This window comes from Erythrolamprus reginae, chromosome 3 (assembly GCF_031021105.1).
Source record: "Erythrolamprus reginae isolate rEryReg1 chromosome 3, rEryReg1.hap1, whole genome shotgun sequence".
Classification (NCBI taxonomy): domain Eukaryota; kingdom Metazoa; phylum Chordata; class Lepidosauria; order Squamata; family Dipsadidae; genus Erythrolamprus; species Erythrolamprus reginae.
Window position 1 is genome coordinate 227,690,258 of NC_091952.1, and position 23,405 is coordinate 227,713,662.

Genomic DNA, 23,405 nt, shown 5'->3' on the forward strand with positions numbered 1-23,405 from the left:
TATTGCTGAGCCTTTTGATATACAGTACAATATTTCTAGCCGAGTTTGAAGACATTTGGTTATGCTATATGAAAAAAGCTGCTTCAGCTGTAGTGAAGTGATCCCATAAAGAATTGCAATAAGAACAATAGCTATATTTTACTGTATTTTTCAGAGTATAAGACACACCTTAGTTTTGGGGCAGGAAAATAGGGAAAAAATAATCTGTCTACCAGGTATTCATCTGGCTAACGTCCTTAGTCTGGTCAGCTTCAGCACATTAGTTTGCTGGTTTTGAGTCCACGTGCTTGTTTTTTATCCCCTGCTTGAGGATAAAAAACAGTTTCTAAAACACTTCACTTCTGTCCAGAGAAAGAAAAATTGAGAAAAGTAGGGAAAAGGGCAGATTGCTTCACTTGTTAGCACCTCAACAGGGCTGAAAAAAGGCTCAGCTGATTGTTGGAGAGAGCAGCAATGAAATAAGCATGCAAAAGGAAGATCGCTTAGCTAACAAAGCACAGAACATCACGTTAGCACCTAATTAGAGCTGAAAAAAGCTTAGTAAAGGCTACAATCAGAGTATAAGACACACCCATATTTTCAGCCTCTTTTAGGGGGAAAAAGATGCATCTTATACTTTGAAAAATCCAGTATTTCTCAAAAACAAAGTAAAAATGTTAAAAAATATAAGTATGTCCAGTGGTAACTATGTCATGAATAGTGATGGGCGAGCCGAACCTGCACAATTTGGGTCCATACCGAATTTTGCGGTGTTTGGTATGCTGAACACGAACCCGAAATTTTTTGAAACTTCGGGCAAAGTTCGGGGTTGCATTTGGCGTTCTGAGCTTTGACGTCACCGTAAAAATAAACATGCTTGCAGCCCCGCTGCGGTGTCCTTTCACGTAAAAATAACAATGTTAATTTTTATGTGAAGACTTCCCTTTGAAGGAGCTGGGGAATCCCTCCCACGAAGAGATTCTGGGGGTGGAGCCTTGATGTCACCGGCAGGTTGCTAAGGACGCCAAAGGTGATCACTTCCTGGATTCCATGGAATCCAGGAAGTGATCACCTTGGCGTTCTTAGCAACCTGCCGGTATACGTGACATCAAAGCTCCACCCCCGGAATCTCTTGGTGGGATTCCCTGTTTGGGTTCGGTTCGGGTTCGTCCGAACTTGCCAAACCCAAACACCGTTGGGTTCGCCCATCACTAGTCATGAACTCAGTGCAATTAGATTTTTAAAAAATCATTGATGAAAAAAAGTTTATTCAAATATTTATTATAGAAAATATTGAAAAAAGAGTCAATATTGAAAAAGAGTCAATAAAAGTCTAGTGAAAAAGAAGGCAAACACAAATAACTAAAGTGTTGATATATTATTAGCACCTAAAAAGAAAGTTTATGAAAGACAAATATAATAACACATCTAAGTGAGAACATTTTAAAGCAGTGCTTTGGCAATTTCAAGCTGTATGATTTTCAACTCGCAGAATTCCCTGGCAAGTATACTGGTTTAAAGTCTCTTGGCTTCATTTCTAGATTAGTTATTCTACAGTACCTTAGATTGTTTTTACTTAAAATTTTATCCCTAAATATCCATGCAAAGATTGCCTAAATTGCATGCTTAATATTTATGAAATAATTTCATTGCCAGTCTTGAGTTATATTTTTTTAAGTTCATTTCTGCATCCAGTAATGACATCTGAAGTTCATTGCTCTGGCTTTTGCTGTCACACAATGCTCCCTAAAGGTGCTTGCTACGATGCATATTTTTAAAAATATATCAAATACAATACAGTGGTTCTCAAACTTTCTAATTCCGTGATCCCTTAATACAGTTCCTCATGTGGTGGTGACCTCCAACCATAAATCTAGCACCAATTCTCCCAAAAGAGTTTTAAGCTGATTGGCAGGAAGGTCAGAGGACACCCCCACTGTAAACGCCTGATTGGTCAGATTGTAAAATACGTTCCAAGGCGCCAGGATTGAAGCTTTAGTTTCAAACCCCAAGGGAAATTTGTCTTTTCACATGATCTTAGACAATCTCTGTGAAACCCAAAGGAGTCCCGATCCCCAAGTTGCGAACCACTGAAATACATACATTCCTTTAAACATCATTTCCCCCAACTACATTTTTGCATACACAAGTATAATCGTTAAAACCAGGTAAAAAAAGAGGTCTGATTCATACAATGTACAGTGATACCTCGTCTTACAAACGCCTCATCATACAAACTTTTTGAGATACAAACCCGAAGTTTAAGATTTTTTTGCCTCTTCTTACAAACTATTTTCACCTTACAAACCCATCACCGCCGCTGGGATGCCCCGCCTCTGGACTTCCGTTGCTAGCGAAGCACCCATTTTTTCGCTGCTGGGATTCCCCTGAGGCTCCCCTCCATGGGGAACCCCATCTCCGGACTTCCGTGTTTTTGTGATGCTGCAGGAGAATCCCAGCAGGAGAATCCCAGCAGCGCAAAAACGGGCGCTTCGCTGGCAACAGAAGTTCGGAGGTGGGGTTTCCCAGCAAGGGGAGCCTCAGTGAAGTCGCAGCATCGCAAAAACACAGAAGTCCAGAGGTGGGGTTTCCCATGGAGGGGAGCCTCAGGGGAATCCCAGCAGCGCAAAAACGGGCGCTTCAGCTGGCAAAAGGGGTGAATTTTGGGCTTGCACGCATTAATCGCTTTTCCATTGATTCCTATGGGAAACATTGTTTTGTCTTACAAACTTTTCACCTTAAGAACCTCGTCCCGGAACCAATTAAGTTTGTAAGACAAGGTATCACTGTATCATGCTGTAATATGCTATATGTGTCCCACAGTGTGTTAGATAAACTTCCCCATCTGTGATTTATTCAGGAGTTTAAGAATATGTGACAGTCTGTTCTTCTTTTAAGCTACAGTTTAATTAAATGAAGAGATGGAATAGTGAAATATTTTAGATCAATGGGTCTGCATTCTTGAATAGAAAGTATTATTTGTCACTTTAAAGGATATTGCAATATTGGAGTCTTGGGGTGGGGTGGGAGTGGAAGTTTTAAGCTTTTTTTAAAAAAAACCCGAGTTGCTTTTCATTGTTCTTTCAGCAATTCTTTGCCTGTCTGTTGCTTTCTCTCTCTTTCTCATCCATGCATCACACCTGGGATTAGCATCACTGCTGCCACTCTGCAGTGACACAACCTACCCTTTGTGCCTGCAAGTGACAAGAGACACTGTGCAAGTCTGCAGAGATTTTTCTGCCTCTCCGTCTTCCCCTTCACCACCTGTGGTGCCTTTTCTTCTCTGTCCTGATGACAAATGGCATTGAATCAGCCCAGCTGGACACGGAGCCTTTTGTCAACCAGCATCAGGAGGTATTGTCAGCTTCCGTTGCATTCCTTTTGGGACGTTTTTATTTTAGACCGATTGATTGGAAGCGCTGATTCCATCTTCAGTGATACAAGTAGACTATCCAGAGGCCTGCTGGCTCAGGGAAAGGCAAAGTTAGCCACTGATTTCTTTCTTTTTTAAAATAAACTTTATTGTTTTTTTCATAAAAAGAACACACAGACATACAAATATTTAAACATATAGTAGGGGTTACAGTTGCCCCTCTCTTCTTAGAAGCTAATTTTTAATACAGAAAAAGAATATATTCTTAATTCATTAAATCAACATATTAATCTAGATGAAAAGAAGAATTTTGTTTATACATTCTAATTGTTGTGATTCAGCCTGAGGCTCCTCAGGGACCGGCTGGATCTCTGCCAGATCCATGCCCAGAGGAGGAGGACAGTGAACAGGAGGGGGAGGACCAGGCAGATGGGGGACAGGAACGTCAGGAAGAGGAAGAGGGAGAGCAGCCTGAGACCCCCGGGGGGGGACTCTCCCCAGCTAGTAGCCTGGATTCATTGGATGAAGACGCACAGGCTATAATAGACATGAGGCAGCGACGAGCAGCTCAAAGACGGGGCCAATTAGAAAGGTATTTCCATCCCTGAATTGGCAACAGCTGAGTTTGGGTGTAGTTCTCCTCAGCAGGGTTGAAAAGGCAGGCCCGCCCTTACAGTCTTGTGGAGAGTTATCAATTGGGAGTCCTGTGACCTTGCTTCGATTCTCGGCGTCTCTGATCTTGGCTTGTGGCCTAGAAGTCTGGAAGACTTGGGGGAGGCGTGGGTTTTATTATCTCCAGCGTTGTTTTTGCCAGCAAGAATCCTGTTTTATTGCCTGGCCTTCGTGAAACTTCATAGTGTTCCTGTCTGTAAGAACAGTTTTTGTTACCTGTGTTTGCTTTGAATTATATAAACTGCCTTTGCTTTTTACCAGTGTGTCTGGATATTCTTTTTGGTTGGTGTTGGCGTCTGGGGGGACCCAGACAGAACAATAATAAACATAAAATTAAGTTAATAAAAAGAGAAAAATTCTGAAGTCATTTTGATATATTCATACATTTCTCATAACATTTAATTTTAATTTTTATTTTTATCTATCCACTTATAGACTTTATTCCAAATAATATAAAATTCAGATTCTTCTTGGTCATTCAGCCTTCTTGTCATCATATCCATCTCTGCAAAATCCATTTTTTTTTAAACTACGTCTTCTTTTTTGGGGATAATATCCCCCTAGCAACTGATTTCTAAATAATGGAGTACAGTGGAGGCTGAACCTTTAGTGTTTCCAGGGAGAAAGTCCCATCCTCTTTTAAATCTTTGACCTTTTCTTAGCCAAGCTGTAGGGCTATTCTTTCTGAGTGCTAAGAGGACATTTGTAGGAGACATAGAGTATTTTTCGGAGTATAAGACACACCTGAAAATAAGACGCACCTTAGTTTTGGGGGAAGAAAATAGGGAAAAGAATCTGCTTACCAGATATTATCTGGCTAGCATCCTTAGTCTGGTCAGTTTCAGCACTTTATTTGATCCCCTAGTTAGGACTTAAAAAAAACTTATTTGGAGAGAATAACAATGAAAGAGCTTGCAAGACAGTAAGAGCTGGGAAGATTGTTAGCACCTGGTTAGGGCTGGAAAGAAAAATTCGGAGCAAGTAGAGCAATGGAAAAAAACCTGCAAAGAGTTAGGGCTTGGAAAACATTCTTCACAGAGAATAACAATGAAAGACCTTGCAAGCCAGGAACATTGTTAGCACCTGGTTAGGACTGGAAAGAAACATGTGGAGCAAGTTAGAGTAATGAAAAAAACCCTGCAAAGACTTTCTTTGCAGACAGTAACAATGAAAGAACCTGCAAATTAAGAGCTGGGAAGATCGTTAGCGCCTAATTAGGGCTGGGGAAAAAAGCTTTTTAAAAAAGCTGCATTCAGAGTTTAAGATGCACTTGAATTTTCAGCCTCTTTTAGGGAAGAAAAAGGTGCGTCTTATACTCTGAAAAATGCAGTAAATATTAGCAGGAGTAGATCTCTTTTAAACCCAGTGTAACAATATCGCCAAAAAAGGCATTAAGAATTGTAAACCTAATCTTGTGCAGCTTCTTCTCTGGTAAATTACACTACTAACCAGAGCACACAAAACATTTGCTAGATCAATTCTTGAATACAACTCATCTGTCTGGAACTCGCACTGCATATCGGACATTAACACAATTGAATGTGTCCAGAGATATTTCACGAGAAGAGTCCTCTACTCCTCTGCTTGCAACAGCCGCCCCAAGTCTACAGATAGGGGTGGCATACAAATCTAATAAATAAAATAAATAAATAAATAAACAGGATACCTTATGCCACCAGACTTGAAATTCTGGGCCTAGAAGACTTAGAACTATGTCGCCTTCATAACATTATCCACTACAATGCCCTACCTGTCAATGACTACTTCAGCTTCAACCGCAACAATATACAAGCACACAATAGATACAAACTTAAGATACAAGCTCCAAACTCTATTGCAAAAAATATTACTTCAGCAACAGAGAGATCAATACCTGGAATACACTACCCGATTGTGGTTTCATCCCCAAACTCCCAAATTTTTAACCCTGTCTACTGTTGACCTCACCCCATTCCTAAGAGGTCTGTAAGAGGCGTGCATAAGTGCACCTGCATGTCTACCGCCCCATCCTAATATTACCTTTTTAAAAAAATCATTTCATATATTCAAATTATGTATAAATGTATATATGTTATCTAATATGAGATTGGAGAAAGAGAGGGGGGAAGAGAAAGAGAGGAAGGAAGGAAAGAAAGAAAGAAAGAAAGAAGGAAGGGAAGAAGGAAGGAAGGAAAGAAGGAAGGAAGGAAGGAAAGAAGAAAGAAAGAAAGAAGGAAGGAAGGAAGGAAAGAAAGAAAGAAAGAAGGAGGAAAGAAGGAAGGAAAGAAAGAAGGAAGGAAAGAAGGAAGGAAAGAAAGAAGGAAGGAAGGAAAGAAAGAAAGAAAGAAGGAGGAAAGAAGGAAAGAAAGAAAGAAGGAAGGAAGGAAGGAAAGAAAGAAAGAAAGAAAGAAAGAAGGAGGAAAGAAGGAAGGAAGGAAAGAAAGAAAGAAAGAAAGAAAGAAAGAAAGAAAAGAAAGTAAGTCAGGGACACATTTGGGATTCTATGAGAATATGAAGAATGCAACCAGCTCAACCAACTTTCTAACCATCTTTTTTTCTAACCCACTTCAAAGTAGACCAGACTAGGAAACTGATGTCATGGTTTCTCATCTCACAGAAATATACATGCTTGTTTATAACTTTAATGAGTGTATGCATTTTCATACAGACACAGTGCATTTTAATTGACAAACCTCTTTACAGAATTTGTGGATGGATAGGCAAGAGCGTATCATTCACATATTCCTACCTACTCTACAAAATGCCTTTAGTTCAGTTTAACTGGATCTTTTTTAGGAACTGACATTTTCTTTCTGCCCACCTTATTTTTTTTTAATAGCTAAATATCAGTCATCATGATTTAAAAATAATTCTGCAGTTGATATTGAAAAGGATTCTGCTTACTCCTTCCGGGAAGTGCTATATATTATAGGAAATTAAAAGACACTGGATCTTTTTGTTGAGCAACGCACATTTTCTCCTGGGGGAAAATTTTGGCACTGACTTGTCGACATTACATGAGACTCCTAATGATGCTGGGCCAAGAGCAATAAAACCTTAGCAGAAATAAACCTTAACAAACAAACATTAAAATATTTAGTCTTTTAGGGAATGTGTGGTATTAATATGCTTGGCCCCTTCTGAAGCCAAAAGATAATTATTGAAATAAACTTGAAAATATTAAGATTAAACAGGAAGAAAAATTCAAAGTGTGCTGCAGCTTTATAGGCAGATGTCCTATGGACATTACTCAGTGTGAGAGTCTGTAGAACTGCAGCGTCAAGTGTGTTTTAATAATAACTAAAGAAAAAATGGAAAATGGATTCATTAAGTGGCCTTACCCAAATGGGTTTGATTTCAGTCCCCATATAGAAACATAGAAACATAGAAGACTGACGGCAGAAAAAGACTTCATGATCCATCTAGTCTGCCCTTATACTATTTTTTGTATTTTATCTTAGGATGGATATATGTTTATCCCAGGCATGTTTAAATTTAAATTCAGTCACTGTGGATTTACCAACCACGTCTGCTGGAAGTTTGTTCCAAGGATCTACTACTCTTTCAGTAAAATAATATTTTCTCATGTTGCTTTTGATCTTTCCCCCAACTAACTTCAGATTGTGTCCCCTGTTCTTGTGTTCACTTTCCTATTAAAAATACTTCCCTCCTGAACCTTATTTAACCCTTTGACATATTTAAATGTTTCGATCATGTCCCCCCCCCCCTTTTCCTTCTGTCCTCCAGACTATACAGATGGAGTTCATGAAGTCTTTCCTGATACGTTTTATGCTTAAGACCTTCTACCATCCTTGTAGCCCGTCTTTGGACCTGTTCAATTTTGTCAATATCTTTTTGTAGGTGAGGTCTCCAGAACTGAACACAGTATTCCAAATGTGGTCTCACCAGCGCTCTATATAGCGGGATCACAATCTCCATCTTTCTGCTTGTTATACCTCTAGCTATGCAGCCAAACATCCTACTTGCTTTTCCTACCGCCCGACCACACTGCTCACCCATATACTTCGATGGCTTTTGTGCCATGCGGTCTAGGAATTAAAAATCCTGAAGTCAACATGTTGGCACATCTCCAGATTGAGTATGTTATCAAAGAGAATACTAATATTAGACATTTAATTGAAAACATAAAGATGTTTGTGTTAGCTAAGTGAAGAAATGTTCACGAATCCCACTTCCATAGCATTGGAAGGACTAATAGGGGGAGGCCTGCACATGCTTCAGAAATGATTTGATAGAACTTCAGATCTTGTGTCAGCCTCAAAGAAGATATACGACTATAAGAATTTAGTAAGAGGGTTATGCTTTAATAAATAATTAGAAGAACATGTGAGGTCCAGAGCACTTTTCCTAAACATTTGCAAAACACATCGCGTGGAACCACAATGTATCACAGCTGTTGAATTTGTGGGAACTGTTGCTAGCACCTGCATTCGTAGCTCAGATATCACTTCCTATTTGTACCATATGTTTCACTGTACTTGATCCCTTCTGTTTGGCAAAACCTCCATACGCTTGAATTGCCCCCAGTGTATTTTGCAGTCTCTCTTTTCATGTAAAGCTACTTCAATCTCATTTGCTTTTAGAATGTCTTCTGTTCAAGACAGTTGATCTGAGCTGATAGTCTGCAATCTAAAATGAAATTACTCTGAAACTTTTCCAGGCATTTGTACTTGGTAGTCAACAGAGTCATTTTATGGTTCGCCTCATTCCGCCACTAAAACACAGCAACTTAGATTGATGTGACTTGAAATCTTATTTCAATCTTCTTCAATCTTAAGAGCCGCGGTGGTGCAGTGATTAGAATGCAATATTGCAGGTGACTTGTGCTGACTGCCGAGTGCTGGCAGTTCGGCAGTTCAATTCTGATCCGCACAAGGTTGATTCAGCCTTCCACCCTTCCCAGGTGGGTAAAATGAGGACCCAGATTGTTGGGGGCAATATGCTGACTCTGTACACTGCTTAGACAGGGCTGTAAAGCACTGTGAAGCAGTATAGAGTGGTACCTCATGATACGAACTTAATTGGTTCCAGGAGGAGGTTCGTAAGGTGAAAAGTTCGTAAGACGAAACAATGTTTCCCATAGGAATCAATGTAAAAGCAAATAATGCGTGCAAATCCTTCAGGAAAATCCCAAACTTTAGAAGGAAGGCGAACAGAGGGCAGGGAGGAGCAGCTAAAGGGGGCGGATGGAAGAAGCAAGGCTAGGCTAAAGGGTGAGTGGGAAGGAAGAAAGGCAAGGGGGGCGCCCCTCCCTTTTCTTTCTTCAAAAGACACTCTTTCCGTGTCTGTGGCTGTTCTCTGCAAAGTCTTTCCTCCTCCAAGCCGCCCCTCCCTTTTCTTTCCTCAAAAGACACCCTTTCAGTGCCTTCAAGCACGCTGTTCTCCTACTTTTGTTAATGCAAAGTCTTTCCCCCTCCAAGCTGCCCCTCCCTTTTCTTTCTTCAAAAAAGGGGAAAAAAAGAAAGCCCTTCATCCCAGCAGCAGTGGCTTGGGTTCGTAAGGTGAAAATAGTTTGGAAGAAGAGGCAAAAAAATCTTAAACACCGGGTTGGTATCTTAGAAGAGGCGTTCGTAAGATGAGGTACCACTGTATAAGTCTATGTGCTATTGCTATTCTTCAGTTTAGTGCTAGCTTGTTATGTTGAGTTTCAGTGCCCATAATCTTATTTTATTTATTTATTTATTTATTTATTTATTTATTTATTTATTTATTTATTTATTTATTTATTTATTTGGATTTGGATTTGGATTTGGATTTGGATTTGGATTTGGATTTGGATTTGGATTTGGATTTGGATTTGGATTTGGATTTGGATTTGGATTTGGATTTGGATGCCGCCCCTCTCCGTGGACTTGGGGCGCCTAATAACAGTGATAAAAACAGCATGTAACAATCCAATAATAAAACAACTAAAAAACCCTTATTTATAAAACCAAACATACACACAAACCTACCATGCATAAATTGTAAAGGCTTAGGGGGAAAGAATATCTCAGTTCCCCCATGCCTGACGGCAGAGGTGGGTTTTAAGGAGCTTACGAAAGGCGAGGAGGGTGGGGGCAATTCTAATCTCTGGGGGGAGCTGGTTCCCGAGGGCCGGGGCCACCACAGAGAAGGCTCTTCCCCTGGGTCCCGCCAAACGACATTGTTTAGTCGATTGTTATCAAACAACATATAGTCAGCTTCTCAGTCCCAACCAGCAACCAGTGCCATTGTAATTTTGAATGATTGCTGAATGAATTATTGTAAAGTTGAGGACTACCTGTATTAAGAATAATCCTTGGCCCCCAGAAGGTTTGCATGCCTCTCTTCATGTTCAGTGAACCTAGTCCAGTCCAATAACTGTGTGATCAAAAGCTTTCAGCCATTTTGTTGACAAAATCTAAAGTTCCGATGATGTAGATTTTGAAAAATGAAGTATTAGTGGAGAAATATCCTTCACGTTTGCCTTATTTTAAAATTGGGAATCAGAAAGGCTTATTATTACTATTTACCTGTTCCAAGAGCTTCTTTTTGGCTGAAGAGCATGGCATCAATGCTTTGCATAAGTAAATAATGTCACTTATACAATATTTTTAGCTGAGAAATCTTAACACAAGAAAAGGTCTGTATATTTTATTGTATTTATTTTATTTTGTCAAGTATGTATTGGTAGTATACATAGATAACACTGTTTATATACATGGGATGGGTACTAATAAGAGGGAAACATTAGGACATGAACAGTAGGTACCCTGGTGCACTTATACCGAACTCTTAGGAATCGGGTGATGTCAACAGTGGATAGTCTAAGGCAGTGAAGGGCTTCCAAAATTTTTACTACTACACCGTGGGTGTGACTTATGCAGGATGCTCTGTGTTTTCTTTCAACATTTTTCAGTGCAAATTGAGTGATCTAGGGTGGAGTTCCATTTTTGCTATCCCACTGTGTTTCCCCCATCCGGGCAGTAGCCAACGCCTGGTCTAAGGGTAAAGTTTTGGGGGCTTGGTGACAAAAACTACAGAGTCAGGTAGTGAGTTCCAGGCATTAACTATTTGGTTGCTGAAGTTGTATTTTCTATCATACTATAATTCTATAAATATTTAAGAACATAAGAACATAAGAAGAGCCATGCTGAATCAGGCCAAAGCCCATCGAGTCCAGCTTTCTGTGTCACACAGTGGCCCACCAATTGTCCATGGGGATCTTGAGTAGAAAGAGAAGACAAGACCCTCCCTTTCCCTTGACCCCCAACAAGTGGTACTCAAGGGAATCCTGCCTGCTTCAACCAACATAGAGGCGGCACATGGACATCCGTTTCAATAACCACCGATAAGCTTGGCATCCATGAATCGGTCTAATCCTACCTTGAAGCTATCAGGGCTGACAGCTGTCACAACCTCTTCTGGAAGTGAATTCCATAAACCAACGACCCTCTGGGTGAAGAAATATTTCCCTTGATTAGTCCTTACTTTCTTACCTATGAGCTTTAGGGAGTGCCCCCTTGTCCTAGTATTGTGTGATAGAGAAAATAATTTTTCTCTATCCACCTTTTCTATTCCATGCATGATTTTATACATTTCGATCAAGTCAAATAAATAAGTCACTCCATAAACACCGTCTTTCAAGGCTGATATTTATCTGATAATGTACATCAGGACACACACATTGGACTCCAGGATCCTCCGTACGCTTTCCTGATTCAGCATAAATGCCTCTTAGAAAGAATTCCGAAGAATTATCCAATTTCTGAAAAACATTTTTAATATGTTGTCTGTATTCAGAAGACCAAATTAGCTCTATTAGCAAATAAACTCTGGTATACACAATTCAAACATTCGTTGACTGCAAATGCATTTAGATTTGTAATAATTACTGAAGAGGTAAATAAACCTGAACATATAAACCCAGAGTAGGACTTGGATGCTGTCATTTGTTTCAGCAACTGCCATCTGTTGCATTGCACCATTTGTCATCCAAGCTGTTGTTCCACTGAATCACAGTTTTCCCAGGGCATTTAAATTTACTGTTTAGCTGACACCTGTTGGAAAGAGTGGGAAAAATAAGTCTAAACCTAAAGCAAGTTATTTTTCCAAATAACTTCCTTCTATTGACTGTTTAGTATTAATAAATACTGTTTATACTTTAAGAGGAATTTTATGCCTTAGATTAAGGATAAACATTGAAAATGTCAAACATAAAAAAAACCTTGAGATGTCAATTTAGGAATTATAAATCCTATGTAGGTAGGTATTTAGGTAAATATTTAGTATTTCTAATGCTCCTGAGAATATATAAATTACTTTCTATTGCAAATATTTGACTACATTTTTAAATTCTGTTTCTTTTTTTAAAAGATCAATACCAACCTTCCAAGAAAAATTAAAAAGCAAAAACATTTTTGGAAAGATGTTGTATACCTATCCAGTTCCCATATTTTAATTCATCCTCATGTGATTGCTGAACATTTTAAGGATAGGTGATGCATATCCTGTCAAGTGGATGTTATAAAGCAGTGATGATGACGAACTATGGCACGGGTGCCACAGGTGGCACGCGGAGCAATATCTGCTGGCACACGAACCGTTGCCCTAGCTCAGCTCCAACATGCATGTGTGTGCCAGCCAGCTGGTTTTTGGCTTGCACAGATACCCTGGGAGGGCATTTTTGGCTCCGAGAGAGCCTCAGGGGGGACAGGGGAGGACGTTTTTATCCTTCCCTCAGTTCCAGGGAAGCCTTTAAAGCCTGGGGAGGGTGAAACATGAGTCTACTTGGCCTACCAGAAGTTGGGAAACAGACCATTTTCGGCCTGCAGAGGGCCTCCGGGGGTGGGGGGGCAGGAGAAGCTGTTTTCACCCTCCCCATGCATTGAATTATGGGTGTGGGCACTCACGCCTGCTCTTTCGGCACCCAAGGCAAAACTTCACTGTTATAAAGTATACAAGACAGTACATGTTATATTTTCAGACTGAAGCACATAGGCTTCAGTCAGGTCTTCATTCTGGAGGGAAAATACTGACTGCTGATTGGCTAGACCGTTTGGCAGCTTCCTTCATAATGGCTGGAGTCTTTGGTGGGTTGTAAATAGTTGCCAAATAAAGAGCTGTTGTTTCCCCGGATCTACTGGGGCAAAAGGTGAAATGGACCTTGGGAAGAACTGAGGCAGCCACTTTTGCAACTGTCAAACCTCTACTTTCTTCAGACAGCCTCCTAATCCAGTATAATTAGACCTTGCCACTTGTGTCGAATTGCATCATCCTTTGGTGTCAGGGCTGTCCTTATCCATTGCCTACCCAACGGCACTGAGGCACCTATTGCCTTTTATTTTAGGACTCTGTCCACAGCAGAGCGCAATTACAGTCAGCTGGACAGAGAAGTGCTGGCCGAGGGGGCTGGAGTCAAGTGCTTTCACGACTATTTGTATGGACAGCAATTTGACTTCATCACTGACCACAAGCTACTTTTGGGACTCATTGCAAGCAACTGCCCTACGCCTGACTCACTATCACCGAAGATGACTAGGGGGAATTTTCTTGGCTGCCTATAGCTACTGGCTAATCCACTGACCCCGCCAGACTTTGGGACATACTGATGCCCTCAGTCTCTGTCCCTTGCTGGAGCTCTGGAAGAGCCTACACCTGAGACACCTGTGCTTCTAATTGACTGCTTGGACTCTGGCCTGATAACCTCACTTGAGGTTGCATGCCACTTTATCAAGGTGTTGAGGGTCCAAAGGGGGCTGTTGGGGCTGAATTTTAAATTTTTATGACCAAACAAAATGAACTGTCAGTACTATGTGGTTATCTTCTCTGGGGGGGACTGAGTGGTTGTTCCATAAAAACTGCATGTTGCAGTTTTGGAAGCATTACATGTTGGTCATCTGGTGATTGTCCAGGTGAAAGCCTTGGCTAGAAGCTATGTCTGGTGGCCTAACATGGACCAGGACATTACTGAATGGGTGTCCACCTGCTCACTGTGTCAGGAATCCAGGCCAGCTCCCCCAGATGCGCCTGCACAAAATGTGAACAGCTGAAGGTACCCTGGTGCCGGGTGCACATTGACTTTGCTGACCCTATTCATGGGAAAATTTTCCTCATAGTTGTGGATGCTTACTCGATGTGGTTAGAGATAGCCATCATGACCACCACAACGGTGGAGGCAGTCATCAAGGTGTTACAGAGACTTTTCTCCATGCATGGCCTGTCCAATGTCTTGGTTTCAGACAATGGACCTCAATTTACGGCCTTACAATTTGAAACCTATTTAGCAGAACAAAGGATCAGGCATGCCGTTTTCTCACCATTCCATCCCTCCAGCAATGGTCAAGTGGAGAGAATGGTGAGATCAGCAAAATAAGCCCTTTCATGTATGGGCCCAGGCAATCGGCAAACCCGATAAGAGGTGCAGCATATCACTTCTAATGCCACCACTGGTAGAAGACCTTCTGAACATCTAATGTGTCGCCAACTACAATCATACCTAGATTGCTACACCCTAATTACTCTGCCGAGGCCCCAGTAGATTCCCGTAGTCAGCTCCAACACTTTAGTATAGGGGATAAGGTATATGCCCACAACTATGCTGGGGATTCTCTCTGGGTTCCTGCCACAGTCACAGAGTAGAGCTCGAGGACGGTAGAAGCTAGAGGTGGCAAGTTGACCAACTCCAAGGCCGACTCCGCTGCTCCACTCTTAGCTATCAGAACTAATCTTTGAGCCAACGCCTAACCAACAGGAGTAATCACTCACTCCTAACAGAGAGAACTCAAGCCAACCAAGTCCGGAAGACTTACCTAGTGACTCTCATGCCAGGGGCAAACTGTGAGCGAACCGGTCCTCGAAGCTCCAGCCACATCCCAGGCCAAAATTCAGGAACTTCCATTGGTCGAGACTGGGAGCAACAGAAGCTCGTCCAACCTGATTGCTCATCCAGCATCGACTGAGCAGCACAGGTCTGAAAGGCCACTCGTTGGATTAACCCAACTAAGAGAGGACGGGTGTTACACTCTTTGACTGAAGCACATAGGCTTCAGTCAGGTCCTCCATTCTGGAGGGAAAATACTGACTGCTGATTCGCTAAACTCTCTGGCGGCTCCCTATGAAAGGTCTGGCAGGCAGAGAGAGAGCCTTTGCTAGGTCGCAAATTGTTGCCAAATAGCTGTTGCTTTGAAGCCACTTCTGTCTGCCTCTTCCACTCACCCTATCTAACAGTACAGATGGTATGTGGTCCATTTAGCATAGTAATAAATGATTCTTCATGGAAGTACACCTGTTTCTGTTGCCATTTTTATGATTAATCTGTTTTGTTTTGCTTGGTTTTGCTCTTGTTTTGTTCACATGGCAACAGTGGAAATCTGACGATACTGAAGTCATAAGGCTAATCATATCAACATGCCACTCAGTCCTTGAAACATCAGTTGCAATCCCCATAATCAGGCATAACAAGCAAAGTTAAAGCCACCTTCTAATTAATACACTCAGTATGCTTTTTTCTCCCGATAGCTTTTTCTCTCCAAATGATTGTAGATCAAATATCTTGCCAGATCTTCAAAGGTGTCTCCAAATGAGAACCCCAAAGTAATGAAGGAGAGTTATATTGCTCCGCATTTGACCAGTGGGTCTGTAAGCTGCCAGCTCCTACAAGGTCCCAGTTCTTTGTTTCTATTGATTGCACTTGTTCCCAAGCAGTAACTTTTTGCTGCTTTATTAAAGAATAGGGTTTGTTAATTTGCTGAGCTTCCATTAACACAGCACTGCTGTGTTCAGCACATGTGGTCTATCCATGCTGGGGATTTCAGACTCCACTAAAATATTTAAAAGAGTTGGGCAAAAGGGATAGAAATGCACTGTGTTAGCACTGACTACAGGGAACTGAAAATGGAAACTCATGCAGTGGCAATTTTTTTGACTATATGCAATATATATTTGGCTCCCCCCTCCTAAAGTACCAAATTGAGAGGCTAAGGTTCAACATGGGTCTATCATAAGTTAGATAATTCCATGGTGAATTGTAATAGGAACAGTATCATTTATTATTTGGTTTCTTCCCCAAATCCCCAAAACTTTAATCTTAGACCAGTGATAGCGAACCTTTTTTTCCTCGGGTGCCAAAAGAGCATGCGCACGTGCTATTGCACATGGGTGAGTGCCCACACCCATAATCCAATGCATGGGGATGGTGAAAACATCTCCCCCCTGGAGGCTTTTCTCCATGCATGGCCTGCCCAATGTCTTGGTTTCAGACAATGGACCTCAATTCACGGCCTTACAATTTTAGATTTAGATTAGATTAGATTTATTGGATTTATATGCCGCCCCTCTCCGCAAACTCGGGGCCATAGGTTCGCCATCACTGCCTTAGACTGTCTACTGTTGACCTCACCCCATTCCTAAGAGGTCTTTAAGGGACATGCATAAGCGCACCATCCCTGTCCTAATTTTCTCATGTACTCAAAATCATCTCATGTATAAATGTTTATGTTTTTACTGTAATCTTATATATGCTTGACTAAATAATAAATAATACAATAATTCTGAAACACCGTCATCATCTGATAGAAGAAAATATTTGTAGCTCAGGCTTGAACTGTGGGGTCCTGAATGCTGCCTGAGCTTGGTGGTTTTCTCGCAGACATTTTATTATCCAAACAAGGTAACCTCATCAGGAAATATTGGAAGTCATGATGATGGTGTTCGTTCGTTCGTAAATGTTCGTTTGTTCAAAATCTTAAATCTCCCAAAGTTTTTCACCGATTGCTTTGAAATTTTGACACTATGTTGCATTTGAATACGCATGTGTTTTTATATCCCTACTATTATATTATATAGATGTCACACCTGTGACAGGTAAAAACATGCAGATGCTTAAAACAGGACCTTCACTTGATTGCTTTGAAATTTTGACACAACGTTGCATTCGAATACACACGTGTTTTTCTATACCTGCTATTATATGGATGCCACACTTGTGACAGGTAAAAACAGCAGCAATGAAGCTGCATGGCGAATTCTTTCATTTCCCATGCAAGAAAGAAGTCCAGGTGTTGTTCACTTAGCAGTACATATAGAAAATGAACAGCACGCTTATTTCACAGCTGCAAATGTGCAACAAATAGCCCTGAATCCACAAGCTAAAACGTTAACTGCTTTCTTCACATTATGTCAAAATGACACGTTTGTGAAAATGCTGCTGTATTCGCAAGTGCCTGCGCGTTACACACAGAATGCTAGTTTGTTAATAAAATGTCTGCAGGAAAATCACTAAGAGAACAAGAAGGATCCCACTGTCATCACCTCTTACTTTGCAATGTTTTCCTATTTAGTGAAGATTCTAGAGAAAATGTATATATGGCAAATAGTTGTGAGAATTGTAATCTAGAATAGAGTGGTACCTCTACTTACGAACTTAATTCGTTCTGTGACCAGGTTCTTAAGTAGAAAAGTTTGTAAGAAGATTTTTTTCCCATAGGAATCAATGGAAAAGCAAATGATGTGTGCGATTGGGGGAACCACAGGCAGGGCGGAGGCCCTGTTTCCTTCCAGGAGATTCCTAGAGAGGCTCCATGGAGACTTCTCCCCACCTTTTTCAGCCCTATTTCCCCTCAGATTCCTAGAGAGGCCCCACGGTGGCTTCTCCCTGCCTTTTCCGGTTACAGTTTCGGAGGCTCGGGTTTGTAAGTAGAAAGTGGTCCTTGAGAAGAGGCAAAAAAAATCTTGAACACCCGGTTCTTATCTAGAAAAGTTCTTAAGTAGAGGTGTTCTTAGGTAGAGGTACCACTGTATTTAGAAAGCATCCTACGATTGTAGAGACTGAATCCAAAAGTCATCCCTGCCAATTCTTTTATTAGAAAAAACTGAAAAACAAGACACGCACACACGCATGCAATATTTTAGTTTCTCCAGAAGTCTTCATCAGGTTAAAAGTAGTTGTGCCCTTGGGCTACTTACAGCAGATAATGACAAAGAAAGTGGGTGTTGTTCTATTCAGCAAAAGCCAAGGATCCTTTCTTTCAGTAAATCAGGGCAACCATCAAAAGTAAAGTCTAACTTTTGTTGCCACCTATTGATTGTCCACCTTTCTGCTGCCCAACTGTGACAAGATTGTTTTCCTAGAGATAAGGCTCACAGGTACATTTGGCATGGGAGAAAGAATAAATGAACATTACATCTATATCAGTATTTCTCCATCTCAGCAATTTTAAGACGCTGGCTGGAAAATTTTGCAAATTGAAGTCCACACCTTCTTAGTTACTGAGGTTGCGACCACTGCAAACATGCAGCGTAGTTTTGAGTAAAAAGTCAAATTGCCAACCTTGTAATTGGAGAGGTTTGGGCTCTCTAATTGCAGAGCTACTCTTCAAATGTATAAATACCTCATCTGGAGATAATGTGTAACCAAAGGTTCCTGTTTTCCAAGGGATTTAAAAAGCAATCTTAGCCATGAAAGAAAGAAAGGCAGTTTTAAAATATATGCTAGAAGAACCAAAAGAGTTTGTCATTTTTGTACTCCTATGAATTTATTATCTTCAAATTCCACGATTCTGAGAAAATAAAATTATACATGTAAATACTTCACTTTTTGTTTTGTGTTACTAATTATAAATTATAAGAGCCAGGGTGGCACAGCAGTTAGAGTGCTGTACTGCAGGCCACTGAAGCTGACTGTAGATCTGAAGGTCAGCGGTTCAAATCTCATCACCGGCTCAAGGTTGACTCAGCCTTCCATCCTTCCGAGGTGGGTAAAATGAGGACCCGGATTGTGGGGGCAATAGGCTGGCTCTGTTAAAAAGGGCTATTGCTAACATGTTGTAAGCTGCTCTGAGTCTAAGGAGAAGGGCGGCATAAAAATTGAATAAATAAATAAAAATAAATAAATAAATGTGCCCTTCCCTCCCGCCATATGTTAAGTAGATAAAGTTTTGATAGCTGCAAGATAGATTCTTGAATAGAAAATTCTTCTTTCCAGTTATTGTTTATGGCATTTTAGCATACAATGTGGAGAATTAATATTTCCTAGAAAATGGTAAACTGATTTCCCTTTTGTGGATGAAGATATATTTAAGATACAGAAATAAAGTTCCTACAGAACACCCCCCCCCACTCTCCCCCCCCCGGATTTTTCCTCCCAAGTTTAAAGAGATATCCCGCTTGCATCTCGTATGATGAAAGTGTAGAAAATGATTTATTGCTAATCTGATATCTGATGCATTTCAAATATGGAAGTTCTATCCCAGGGCAGAGAGAGAGAGAGAGAGAGAGATGGACGAGGAATCCAAAAATATCCTTCCAGTTTGATTTGTTGTGATTTGTTCCTTTCCAAATTACATCCAAGTCAATAGGACTAATATCACTTATTAAAAAGCAGCATTTGGATTCAGACTCACAAACTTTGTTCTGAGTTACTGGTGACTCCCCTCTTATTTCAAAGATATTAGCAAGGCCAGCATGTAACTTACAGAGGCCATTGCTGGGGGAATCAATAAAATCAAGAAGGCAATCACAGCTATGTGTATGTGGACAACACATACACAAGAGTTAGATTTAGATCCCATGGTCATGACTACTAATGACCTTTTGACCCTCTCCCATACACACCCCTAGGGTACCATATATATACATTGTCATTTGACCTTGAATGTGAAGAATTTGTGTTATCCATTTTATGTGCACATGAAGTCATTGCATTTAGTCCTGAATTTCTTTTAATGTTGCCACCAAACTGCAATTTATAATGTGACACAGAAAAGTTATTAAACCAATGGAGTTAGTAAATTATTGTATTAGCTGTATCAATTTAACATATTCAAGTGAAGTTGCATTCTAATTGCATGTGGGAAATGGCTTGCTACACATTTATTTATTGTTTAAATTTATTGGTTCCCCAACTCCAACGCACTCTGAGTGGCACGAGAATTTGAAAACAAAGCAAAACAGCTAAAAATATTAAAATTCCCTGATAACAAAACCCAGGCTTCATTTAAGATTGATTTCTGCTGCTAATTGAACCTATTCGGAAAGGCATTCAGAAATTAAACCTTGGATTAGCAGTTTATATCACAATATTACTGTTTTCTTTAAGGAACTTGATGACCCTGTAATGGTAATAACTGTTCCCTAGAATATTCAATCATTTTTATTGGTAGCATCAGTTAAGGACTTGTTCGCTCACATTTGCTACCCAAGGATCAATCTATTCAGCTTTAAATGCATTTAGATTTAATCAGTGCACAGCAAATACTCTTTCAACAAATTCAAATATTAATAAACCGACAAACTGTAAGCTTATGTTGACATAACACACCTGATTTGTGTACCAAATTAATTTATTAGCTGGCTTTACAAAATATATTGAATAATAAATTAACACATGGTTGGATTTGCGCAACAAGCGATCCGACAAGAAGTAAACCAAGACTATCATGAATCATTGGTCTAAGAAGCTCAGTTGATCTTCCTTCAAAATGTGGACCCAAAGGTAACATGCTTACTGTTTGTTTTTTTAACAGCCCACACACTGGAATGCAATCATATGATTCAGCTGTGCCTAAGATTCCTACCGCCTGTATTTCCATTGAAGATGCAGAGCTGATGGCCCGATTGTTCTCCCGGGGTACGAAGATAGTTGTAACTCTGAAAATGGGAGGCAAAACATACCCTGATGCTGATTCCTTTAACACAGTTGCTGAAATAAGAGGCAGTAAATACCCTGAGCAGGTGAGTGACATTTATCTATTTCATACTGTTGGCTTGTCTCAGTTAGCTAGGCTTGAAACCTTCGACAACACCAAGCAGAGAATTTTAACAGAGCGTGGATGTGTGATAAAGCCAAGACACAGACTTAGTTAAATAAGTGTTATTTACATATAAACAAAATAGAAACAATCCAGAATAAGCACAAAGCAAATACAGAATAATAAGCACTGAGCAATCACAAAGCAAATAGCAGTGAGCAAATAGCACTGAGCAATTACAAGATCAGAGCACAAAGCAAAATACAATATAGATAATAAGCACGAAGCTTATACAAGCATGAAGCTTAACACAGCTCCCCCTTCTCAGGCTAAAGTAAAAAAGGAAATGACTGAGCAGAATAATGAGCTTTTATACCTTCAATGAGGAAGTGACGAAACAGCCTTGAATATTAACTCTTCAAGTACAAGTTAACTCTTTAAGTGCACATTAACCCTTTAAGTACAAGTTTGGTACAAGTGTACAATATGCAGTTTACAATGGCAATCCCTAACAACCATGTACCCTGTACTAACACATACTTAGCAGAAGTGGATTCCTCCTGGTTCAGACCGGTTCTATAGAACCAGTAGTAACTTGGCGGCTTGTCACTGGAACCAGTAGCAACCCAGAACTGCCACGCACTAAGCTGGTTCTCTCGGCGATGCTGTATGTCCCGCCATCTTGTTTTTTGCTTCTGCACATGTACCGCACGGCACATCCATGAACAAACCGGCAGCAAAGAAAATCTATGTATTTATTTTATTATTTGTTTTGTCAAGTACTTATTGGTGATATACAAAAATATAATATTTACATACATGACACTAGTAAAAGAGAAACATTAGGACAGGGGATGGAAGGCACTCTGGTGCACTTATGTACACCCCTTACTGACCGCTTAGGAATCGGGAGAGGTCAACAAAACTTTACCCTTATAGAGATAATCTAAGGGTAAAATTTTGGGGGTTAGGTGATGATACTACAGAGTCCGGTAGTGAGTTCCATGCATCAACTACTCGGAACCCACCTCTTGTGCTTAAGGTAAAAACTGAAAATTTTCGAAGATTTCAAAATTTAAAAATCTTTGGAATACACTGAGATCTGATATTAAAAATTAGAACCACAAAATTGCTTTGCCATCCACAGAGTGAATATTTTCCCTTGGTATCTTCATCTTCAGATCTAGAAGTCAGTTATCTCTAGACTAGACTAAATTATTTAAGACAGGGGTATTAAACTTGTGGCCTGCAAGGTGGATGCATTATGTGCTGATGATACCCACACCCAGTTTAGCAAAGAGGAAATACATCACAATACATCACATGATGCCACCATGATGCCACTAGTTTGATGCCCCTGATTTAACAGAAGAAAACGAAAACGTGAGCAGTATCCAGTTTTGATCACCACAATGCAAAAAAAGATGTTTACACTCTAGATTAGAACGAGTACAGATAAGAGCAACAAAGTTGATTAGGGGGCTGAGCTTTAAAATATATAAAGAACAGTAGCAGGAATTGTTGATGAAAAAAAAGGACTAGGGGAGACATGACAACAGTGTTTCAAAATCTCAGGCTTTGCCACAGAGAAAATGGAATCAAGCTATTCTCCAAAACACCTGAGGTTACTACAAGAAGCAGTAGATGGAAACTAATCAAGGAGAGAAGCAACTTAGAACCAAGGAGAAATTTCCTGACGGTTAGAACAATTAATCAGTGAGATAACTTGCCTCCAGAAGTTCTGAATGCTTCAACATGCTGGAAATTTTTAAGAAGACATTGGACAACTATTTGTCTGAAATTTGTCTGGGGTTTCTTACTTGAGCAAGAGGGTTGGACTAGAAGACCTCCAAGGTCCCTTCCAACTTGGTTATTCTGTTCTGAATATTCACTCTACACATGTCAGAAGAATAACAATTGGAATTTGTCATCAATTCCCTTTGGGTTCCAGCTGTATGTTAAATATGTGAGAGAGGATGAATAAACTTGGAGTTTTATCTTTTTTATAAAAAAAAGGGGGGGAGTCCTATTTTCCATGTATGCCTATGCATATGTATCAACAAAACTTCAGAAATTGTTTTTGTGATTTATTTTAAAATATGGGCCATGTCAAATATTCTCAGTCTTTCAGAAAAAATGTCATGCATTTTTGTTTCATTACAGAAACTGGGAAGTCAACTACAGTTGCTTTAGAAACTTTCTAAAATTAGCCCACTTTTCAGCCATTTGAGTTTTGCAGCATTAGCTCAGCCTATCATTTATTTTATTTTATTTATTTATTTTGTCCAATACACAATGAGGGTTTTAGTGGGTATATATCTATATACACATAGTAAAATACATGATGAAGGTTATAGAGGAGATACTCATAGTAAAATATATCTAAGAAATAATAGAAAAGAAGGTATAGTAATAGAACATATCAATGAAAGAATAGAAGAAGAGATATAGGAATAGAAGAAAGGTATAGGAGATATAGGAGAGCAATAGGACAGGGGACAGAAGGCACTCTAGTGCACTTGTACTCGCCCCTTACTGACTTCTTAGGAATCTGGATAGGTCAACCGTAGATAATCTAAGGGTAAAGTGTTGGGGGTTTGGGGATGACACTATGGAGTCCGGTAATGAGTTCCACGCTTCGACAACTCGGTTACTGAAGTCATATTTTTTAC

The 23,405-nt window shown here is 40.1% G+C and overlaps 1 protein-coding gene across 3 annotated transcripts in view; it reads left to right on the forward strand.

The window, feature by feature from the left end:
* The window catches only part of CPQ (carboxypeptidase Q), a 248,405-nt gene that overhangs the window by 57,747 nt on the left and 167,253 nt on the right, over nt 1-23,405 (forward strand). For all 3 annotated transcript variants that reach the window (XM_070749227.1, XM_070749226.1, XM_070749228.1), the window contains exon 4: nt 20,509-20,716. In XM_070749227.1, the coding sequence (XP_070605328.1) occupies nt 20,509-20,716 (208 nt within the window). The remainder of the gene's footprint in view (nt 1-20,508; nt 20,717-23,405) is intronic.